The sequence below is a fragment of the Mirounga angustirostris genome, unplaced genomic scaffold (genome assembly GCF_029215605.1).
Source record: "Mirounga angustirostris isolate CCGP_5_RB_7025 unplaced genomic scaffold, mMirAng1.0.hap1 SCAF_17, whole genome shotgun sequence".
In the NCBI taxonomy this organism is placed as follows: Eukaryota; Metazoa; Chordata; class Mammalia; order Carnivora; family Phocidae; genus Mirounga; species Mirounga angustirostris.
In genome coordinates this window covers 45,394,312-45,404,158 of record NW_026991725.1, presented here as the reverse complement: position 1 = coordinate 45,404,158, position 9,847 = coordinate 45,394,312, and the positions used below count along the sequence as shown (strand labels likewise).

The following is a 9,847-nucleotide window of genomic DNA, read 5'->3' as shown; positions in this document are numbered from 1 at the left end:
TGCTCAGAATTATCTGAGAATATGCTCCAGCACAAGGAAGGAGTACACAAAGAAGAATTACACTTGAGATCCGGGATGAGGTAGATGGAGCCCAGGGGAGCGGTCAAGGGGAACCCTTCAGAAGACTTCCCGATGGCAGGCATGGCTCAGCGCAACCAGGCCTGATGGGAGGGGTTCATACAGGCTTCAGGGAGGGAGATTGCTAAGAAAAAGGGCTTGATAGAATACAGTAACAAGGGGGTGGGATAGGGAAAGGAAGGGTATTGATTGTAATCAAGACACCACAAGGAAAACAAGGTATAATCAGAAACTCTAGGCCAAAAAAAAAGCCTGCGTAAGGAACAAATATAATTATAATCCATTACAGTCAGCATGTACAAAGTCACAAACTGTTGATTGATGTAACAACTATTGATATAAAAGGTACTGACATAAATGTGATGATTTAATGATATTGGCAGAATAAAGGTTGGAGGGTAACATGAAAGTTACATCCTCATCTGTTACAGCCAGAGTATAGAGGGTCTGAAATGGCTGGGTCAAGAAAAAGCATCGAAGTATCACAAGTGGAGGTAAGCACCAGAAGAAACTGCTTCGAGCGGTAGAGGCGATTGGCCGGGCAAGCGGAATTCGGCGGAGCGGAGGGCATGCACGCGGAAGGTGTGTTTGCAAAGAAGTCTCAGTGCACTGAGTGTGAACTGTGTGTATTTAGCACTTCGACGAAAGCAAACATTCATTTCAAGAGAAAGGTCTCCAGTCCAGAGGGGGGGGGGTTTCGGACACCGATTTTTTTTTTTAGGGTGGGGCCAAGGAAGCTTCAGGGCCCCGCGAGGGCTGAAGTTTCTTCTCGCTCTGTAGCAGTTCCGAGAACCCGCCCCGAGAGCCAGACGGAGGGGCCGCTCGCGGTGGTTCACTCCCCCCCAAGGCGAGAGACACCTCCGAGCCTGTCCTTAGAGAAACGGAGTCCGCTTCGGGCGCCCCGCCCGGCTTGTTCCCCGGAGGGGCTGCAGGCAGGCTTCCCGTTCGCGGTTCTGGGGGCGCGTGAGGCCAGTCTTCTCCGTGGTTCTCCGATCCGGACGGCGCGGACCACCGGCGCCCGGAGCCTAAGCCTTTCCCCGAGGGGAGGAGGAGCGCCGGACGGTCCCGCGTCCTCCCACGGCCCAGCTGCGGAAATCGGCGCGGGCCGACCAGGCGCTCCGAGCGCCCCGCAGGCGCCTTTGCGGGCCGAGTTCGAGCTTGCTCGTCTCCAGCGCCCTCACTCCCAGATCGTGATCTGCGGTCGGCCGGTGCGTCCTAGGGGAGGAGCGGCACCCGTGGACCTCAGGAACCTTCTCGTGCGTCCCTTCCGCCCGCGAGGGGCTTGCTTGAAACGGGGCGCACCGGCAGCCAAGTTCGGCTCCGACCGCGACCGGCTCGCAGCCGCCAACAACCAGGCACCCGCACGCGGCTCCCTCGGCTGCGCGCCCCCGACCCCCGCTTCGGCCCCGACGCTCCCGACCTCTTCGTCGTGGCGTCCGCGGGCCGGCGGCCCCGCCCCGGCGTCTGTCACGCGAGACCCTCCCAAGATGGCGGCGGCCGGGGGCGGGGCTCCGCCGCCGGGGGCGGGCCGGGGGTCGGGCCTGCGGGCGGGCCGAGCCGAGGTGGGCAGCCCCAGCGCGCCTGCGCGGAGCGGCCCTGCGTGCAGCGAGGCAGTGGCGGGGGGACGGCACCGGCGGGCCGACGGGCGGCTTGAAGCAGGGAAGCGGGCGAGCGGAGTCCCGGTGCGCGCCGCGGCCGCCCGGCGCCCTCCCCTTCCGGGTGCGAGGCGCTGTGCGGGGCCGAGCCGAGCGGACCCGCGCCGGCAGCGAGGCGCAGCTCCCGCCGCCCCGGCCCGGCCTCCCCCGGCTCCGGCGCTCCCGTCGCGGGGGCCCGCGTTCCTCGGCACAGCCGGCTCCAGGCGCCCCCGAGCCTGCGCTCGGCCTCCGAAAGCCCCGGCGCCGGCCCGGGCCCTCGGCGGGAGGATGACGGAGCTGCAGTCGGCGCTGCTGCTGCGAAGACAGCTGGCAGGTGAGCGCGGGGCGCCGGCCGGGCCGGGCCGCGGGCAGCGGCGGCCGCCAAGTGCTCCCTCCTGCGGGCGGGCGCTCGGCCGGCGTCGGGCGGGCGTCGGGGGCGGGGACGCGCCCCGCCGCGGGGCCCGGGCCGGGCCCGGCGCCCGCCCCCTCCCCCACCGCCCATTGGGACGTTGCGGGGGAGGCGCCGCGGGGCCCCGGAGGGGCGGGCCCGGGGCTCAGGTGCGGCCGGGGCGGGGGCCGCGGGCGCCCGGGGGGCCGGGCGGGGCGTCCGGGGCGCGGGGGGCCGCGGGGGGCCGGGCGGGCGGGGCCCGGGCGGGCGCGGGGGGAGGCGCGCGAAACTTCTGGCCGGCCGCGCGGCGCCGCGGAGTTGGGGCGGACAACAAAAGCGCCGGCCCGGGCGGCCGCGCCGCGCGGCTGGCGGCGGGGCGGGCGGGTGCGGGGCGCCGCCGGGCCTGCCCCCGCCTGGCGCGGGTCCCGCCGCCCGCCGCGGGGGGTGGGAGCGGGCCGGGGGGCCGCCCGCGGCCGGCCCGGGCTTTGTGCTCGGGGCGCCGCGGCCCCGCGCCGGCCCGCCGAGCCGGGGGCGGCGGCCGCTGGCCCGGCCTGGCTGGGGCGGCGGCCCGGGCGGCCTCCGGGAGGGCCTGCGCCCCCTCCCCCACTGTCCCGGCCTCCGGCCGTTGCGGCTTCCAGGGCGACTTTTGGGGGTTGGCTCCGACTCCGCAGGACTGGGCGAGCGGGGCATGCGCGCTGCGGCGGACGTGCGCGGAGTGCGCGCTGGGGGCGGGCTGGTGGCCTCACAATGCGGCCCCACGTGCCGCCGGCTTAAAGCGAGACGGGCCGGCGGCGCGCCCCGCCGGGTCCCCGCCGGGTCCCCGCCGCCCCGCGCCCGCCCCGCGGAACTCGGCGCAGGGGGACTTGCGCTGCGGCTTGAATCACCTTCATGGCTCCCTGGGAGAAGGCTGGCGGCGGCTGTTCAGATTGTGTAATGAGGGTTATTATTAGACCGTGAGCAGGCAGGTTGGGACAAGTGTGAAGTTCTGGGTGCTCTTGGGGAATGGCTTCAGGTGCATGGAGGAGGCCGGGCGACACTGGTGATCCATCTCGAGTAACGTATCGGGAGAGCTGTGAGCCGGTGCCCTTGCTGCATCTTGCGTGTGCACACGCACCTTACCTTTTGGGTCGTCTTTTCGCTGGTTTTGTTTTGGAATTAAGATGCGCTTTCGTCTCGCCAAGAATTCTTCAGCAAGTGTTTATCATGCGGTGAACAGTGTTGGCATACTGAGTGCGAAAACAGCATTCAGCTTTACACAGTGGGAAGCACACACCTTAAAAGGTGTAGAAGAAGTTACAGGCAGTTACCAGGAAAGTCTGACTAATAGCAGCGTTAGCATTTCAAACGTAGTTTCCTACTCAGCTCCAGATTTTGATGGCCCCTCGGTTCAGTTCTGCACTTCTTGACCAGGTTTATCTCAGGTGTTGATTTTCCAAAGTTCTTCGTTCATGGTTGACTCTTTTAAGATTTTATTTTTAAGTAATCTCTACACCCCACATGGGACTCAAACCCACAACCCGGAGATCAGGATTCCCGCATGCTCCACGGACTAAGCCAGCCGGGCCCCCAGCGACGGGCTTTTCGATAAGGCCCATTCGGACATGCCTTAAGCTTAGCGGAGAGAATGGATGGGTGTGTAATTTTTCAGGTCTCATTATAAAGTTACTTAACTGCTGATTAATTTTTCTTGCCTTCTTGATCAGAAACAATGGACTGGTCTTAATTTCTTAAAGATTTGGAGGATTTTAATTAACATGGACAAAATAGTACGCCAAGGCAGTGTATTAAGTGAAGTGTAAAAATATCAACGTTCATTGGAAAGACTTGATAACTACTCACTAAAATAAAGGCCCTGTTGGATGTTAGTAGTACATTGTTTGAGCTTTGTGGTTCTTCAGATATCATTTGAAAACAGGAAAGAATGGTAAACTGTAATCTCTTGAAATCATTTAGACTGAGCTTTGAAAGGCTTAATGATAAATGCATTAAAAGTCTTGAAATAAATTGAATTGAGCAGACAAAGCTGTAAGCCATTCTAGCTGCTAGAATTTCAGAAACTTACAACAGCAGTGGTCCATAGTGGTTAGGTTTATTGAGGCTGACTTTTAAGGGTTTTACTTCATTACTCATTACTCCAGGGGAGAATTTTTTTTAAATTTTTATTTATTTATTTTATTCTTATGTTAATCCCCATACATTACATCATTAGTTTTAGATGAAGTGTTCCATGATTCATTGTTTGTGCACAACACCCAGTGCTCCATGCAGAATGTGCCCTCCTCAATACCCACCACCAGGCTAACCCATCCTCCCACCCCCCTCCCCTCTGGAACCCTCAGTTTGTTTTTCAGAGTCCATCGTCTCTCATGGTTCGTCTACCCCTCCGATTTCCCCCGCTTCATTCTTCCCCTCCTGCTACCTTCTTCTTCTTTTTTTTTTCTTAACATATATTGCATTATTTGTTTCAGAGGTACAGATCTGAGATTCAACAGTCTTGCACAATTCACAGCGCTTACCAGAGCACATACCCTCCCCAGTGTCCATCACCCAGTCACCCCATCCCTCCCACCCCACCCCCCACTCCAACAACACTCAGTTTGTTTCCTGCGATTAAGAATTCCTCATATCAGTGAGATCATATACATGTTTTTCTCTGTTTGACTTATTTCACTCAACATAATACCCTCCAGTTCCATCCACGTCGTTGCAAATGGCAAGATCTCATTCCTTTTGATGGCTGCATAATATTCCATTGTGTATATATATATATATATATATATATATATATATATATATATATATACCACATCTTCTTTATCCGTTCATCTGTCGATGGACCTCTTGGCTCTTTCCACAGTTTGGCTATTGTGGACATTGCTGCTATAAACATCGGGGTGCACATACCCTTTCGGATCCTCCAGGGGAGAATTTATTGTGTGTGTGTGTGTCTGTTTTGTTGGTAACTGGAATGAAGAACCTCCTGGTTCCTTTCAGAGTGGGGCAGAATGGTTCCTTTGGTTGCAGAGTTTCTCAGACTCAGGACTACGGACATTTTGAAAATGGCAGACACTGTTGTGGGGGCCTATGCTGTGCCGTATAGAATATTTAGCAGCATTCTTGGCCTCTACCCACCAGATGCCAGTCGTAGAATACCCCTTCAGTTGTGACAGCCAGACCTGTCTGTGTTGCCAGTGTCCCCTGAGGGAGTAAAACCAACCTAGATTGAAAAATCACTGGTTTAAGGTGGTTGGTTGGTTAAGACCATGATGGCCATGGTGAAGCAAGTAAGAACACCTAACAGACTCACAAAATCAGATAGGCTGTGTATTTCTTTGTGGGTATTATTAGACTCTGACTCCTTTGCGGGTTCAGCAGCAGTGCATAATACTAAACACTGAGAAATCCGATACACCAAATTTCACTTCAAAATTGTTTTATTTTGGGCGCCTGGGTGGCTCAGTTGGTTAAGCGACTGCCTTCGGCTCAGGTCATGATCCTGGAGTCCCGGGATCGAGTCCCACGTTGGGCTCCCTGCTCAGCAGGGAGTCTGCCTCTCTCTCTGACCCTCCCCCCTCTCATGCTCTCTATCTCATTCTCTCTCTCTCAAATAAATAAATAAAATCTTTAAAAAACAAAAAACAAAATTGTTTTATTTTTTTGAGAAGGTATTATAAGCACTGGTTAAAAAGACAGAGCACAAAATGGTATAGTCTTTCCACTCCCCCAAAGAACCCCAAGTTCTTTTCTTGGAAACAGCCATCATTGATAATTTCCTGTGTGCCTTTTCCGAGAGATTGCTGTATCTCTGTTTATGTGTATGTGTATTTCCTGAGGACTAGCATGTACTGGGCCCTGTGTGGACTGCTTTACGTGTATTATCTCATTTAATCCTCCTGATAAGGAAATCGTGCCTTCGAGATGTTGGGTTACTTGCTCAAAGTCAAGCTGTAGTGAGTGAGTGGTCCTGCTGCATTCAAATTGAGGGCCTTCTTATTTTGGAGACTTTGTTGTTTTTATTTATTTACTTATTTACTTTATTTTTGACTTTGTTTTTAATTGGCTATATTGCCTCCCAGGGAGCAGTAATTACCACAAACATGAAATAGTATTTTATAAATTTTAATATTCAGAGTTAATTTATCCAGTAACTACCAAAATGATTGTGGAAATGTTCCTATCTTAATAAAATATATCGTCAAAATACCGCATATTAAAATCTAAGTGGTCTTCTTAAGGTAATCGTAAAAAGATATTTTAGCCGTTGTGAGCTTAAGGCCAACATTCTGCAGAATTGGAATTAAAGTCATAAGCTGAAAGTATTGCTGAGCTTTTGGTGTTGGTGGTTAGCGATGAGAAAAATTTTGGACTAGTTGGGCTTGGAAATATTACTTATTTTTTTAAAGTAGTCTCCACACTCAGCAAGGAGCCCATTGGGGGTCTTGAACTCATGACCCTGAGCTCGAGAGTCAGATGCTTAACCAGCTGAGCCATCAAGGCGCCCCTTGGACTAGTTGGACTTACTCTACTCTTACCGTACTAAGTTTTATGATATGACAAGCATTTATAAGGAATACAAGGAAGTTTTTGCACTTTTTTTTTTTTAAGATCGCTTGAGGGTGGTTTTTTTTTTTTTTTTTTTTTAACATTGGTAGAATAGATTTTTCAAGAGTTAGGGTCTCGTAGGCACCTGTCATTCCAGAACTAGGAAGAAGAATTTTTTTATACAGTAGCAATAAAATAATTGAGCTGCTTTTACTGTAGAAATTTTGATTGTGTATTTTAAAGTAATCTGGAAATTCCCAAATCTTCATCTCCTTGACTACACATATAAGTAGGTTGTTGTGATGAGTTAGTTAAGTGTGGTTCTTAGACTTAATGTGCAGTGGAATCACTTGGGGAAATACAGATTCCTGGTATCATCCCCAAAGAGTCTACGTATCTTGATGCCCAGGACAATCCACTTTTTAAAGGAGTTCTGTGGGTGGCTGTGAAGCCAGGGGTTCAGAGCCATACTGCAGTGGGTGCCCTGAGCTCTTTCCCCTGGAGGGCTCCCTGCAGTTCCTGGTTTTGTGCCGGGCTGTTTCATTAGCAGCCCTGGTGTTGGTAGGATATTCAAAGAATACACTTAAAAGGAGGAGTTTGAAAGATTTAATATTTCTTGGCCTTTCTAGAATATATTGACACTCTGACATACAATTCCATTAACAATTTTTTTTTTTTAAAGATTTTATTTATTTGTCAGAAAGAGACAGAGAGCACAAGCAGGGAGAGCGACAGAGGCAGAGGGAGAAGCAGGCTTCCCGCTGAGCGGGGAGCCCAATGTGGGACTCGATCCCAGGACCCTGGGATCATGATCAGAGCTGAAGGCAGACGCTTAGCCGACTGAGCCACCCAGGCGTCCCCCATTAACAATTTTAAACAAGCAAAAATAGAATAATTGATTTTTGACGGGAATACCCTAGTGATAAAAGATTCTGGGTGATGAACATAGTGTTTATATATATACACACATATATATATATATATATTTTTAAGTAGGCTCCATGCCCAGTGTGGAACCCAGCACGGGGCTTGAACTCACAACCCCAAGATCAAGATGCGAGCTAAAATCAAGAGTTCGACGCTCCACCAACTGAGCCACCCAGGTGTCCCTTAATAGATTTTTTAAAAAGATTTTATTTATTTATTTTAGAGAGAGAGCACGCGAGAGCGTGTGTGTGCTTGAGAGCGTGCCCAGGAGCCTGCTGCGGAACAGAGGGAAAGGGAGGAGGAGGAGAAAGCAGACTCCCCCCTAGGGGTGGAGCTTGACATGGTAGATCTCAGGACCCATGAGATCATGACCTGAGTCAAAAGGAAGAGTCGGTCGCTTAACCAACTGAGCCCCCCCTTAATAGATGCTGTTAATATTCTTTTTTTTTTAAGATTAAAAAAATGTTTTTAAGGAATCTCTACACCCAACATGGGGTTCAGACGGACAGTCACTAGATCAGGAGTCATGGGCTCTACCAGCTCAGTAGGTAACAGGTGCCTCTTTTTTTTTTTTTTTTTTCTAAAGATTTTATTTATTTCACAGAGAGAGACCCAGCGAGAGAGGGAACACAAGCAGGGGGAGTGGGAGAGGGAGAAGCAGGCTTCCCACTGAGCAGGGAGCCCGATGCGGGGCTCGATCCCAGGACCCTGGAATCACGACCTGAGCCGAAGGCAGACGCTTAACGGCTGAGCCACCCAGGTGCCCTGGTAACAGATGCCTCTTTAACTATTAATATTCTTAATAGTTGTTAACTCATATGGAAGAAAATGTTTAAAAATATGGAAATGAAGGAGAAGTCTAAAAGTAAATTTATATTGCATCATACTAATAATCATTTAACAGTCTGGGAATTTTTATATCCAGAAATAAATTCCTCTATTATAGAAATAGTGGAGCCTACTACATGTTTTACTGAATGTGCTGTCAGAAGAAAAGCGAAGTGAGGGGCGCCTGGGTGGCTCAGTCTGTAATAGTCTGCCTTCGGCTAGGGTCATGATCTCAGGGTCCTGGGATCCAGTCCTGCAGCAGGGAGCCCGCTTCTCCCTCTCCCACTCCCCCTGCTTGTGTTCCCTCTCTTGCTGTCTCTCTCTCTCTGTCAAAGAAATAAAATCTTAAAAAAAGCATAAGTGAAACAAATACTGTGATTGAGGGAGGGGTGTTGGATAATTACATTCCCTGTAGTGGGGAAATTGCATATCTGACATGTGGCATCACAGAATCTACAGTGTATATATATGGCAAATCATTATGTTGTATGCCTTAAAAGTACACAGTGTTATGTGTCAATTGTATCTCAATGAAACTGGGGGAAAGTCTGTTAATTTTTTTTTTTTTTACAGATTTTATTTATTAGAGAGAGAGCGAGTGCAATTTGTGGGGGGAGAGGGAGAGGGCGAAGCTGACTCCTCCCTGGGTCCCAGGACTCCAGGATCATGACCTGAGCCAGAGGCAGGCACTTAAACTGACTGAGACACGCAGACGCCCCGATGGGGGAAAGTCTTAATATTTCAGTGAATAAGTGAATTTTCTTAACATTAGGGAGTAAATGACTTTTAAGTAATAATTTGTCATTCAGTGAATATTTTTGATAATGCAATTAAATTTAGTTTTTTTTATAAACAACAGTAGTTTAATTTTCTATAAACTACTTCAGAATGAAACATACTTACTACATTAGTCTTTTTTTTTTTTTTCAAGATTTTATTTATTCATTTGAGACACAGAGAGAGAGAGTATGAGCAGTGGGAGAGGCAGAAGCAGGCTTCCCGCTGAGCCAGGAACCCGATTAGGGGCTCGATCCCAGGACCCCAGGATTGTGACCTGAGCCGAAGGCAGACGCCCAACCATCTGAGCCACCCAGGCGCCCCTACATTAGTCTTTTGTAATGGATGATCTCACTTTCTAAAATGCTGCTGAGCATATTAAAAGGTTGAAGTAAATTCTATAATCTGTAGATATTAGTATCTAGTATAGTCTGCATTTGCTGTAGTACTACCAGAGTGTATAGTTTTATTATGTAGTTTCTGTGTTAATACACGTTGTATTTCGGGATACTTCTGTAGTTGATCATGAAATGCAGATGCCTTGATTATTAATAGAGTGGTATCTGGTGTAGGAAACCTGGAAATTGGTCGACTATCACTATATTGCTGCTTTCTGATTTCCTTTTCTCAGGTGGAGTATTCGTTTACATTATCAAGATGAGTTTCAGTCCTT

At 50.5% G+C, this 9,847-nt stretch overlaps 1 protein-coding gene across 2 annotated transcripts in view; it reads left to right on the top strand.

The window, feature by feature from the left end:
* Positions 1–816: 816 nt before the first annotated feature.
* The window catches only part of UBE2G1 (ubiquitin conjugating enzyme E2 G1), a 104,611-nt gene continuing 95,580 nt past the window's right edge, over positions 817–9,847 (top strand). For both annotated transcript variants that reach the window (XR_008507259.2, XM_045890148.3), the window contains exon 1: positions 817–2,046. Coding sequence is in view for 1 of the 2 variants with exons in the window: in XM_045890148.3 (XP_045746104.3) it covers positions 1,566–2,046 (481 nt within the window). In the remaining variant the exon portion in view is untranslated. The remainder of the gene's footprint in view (positions 2,047–9,847) is intronic.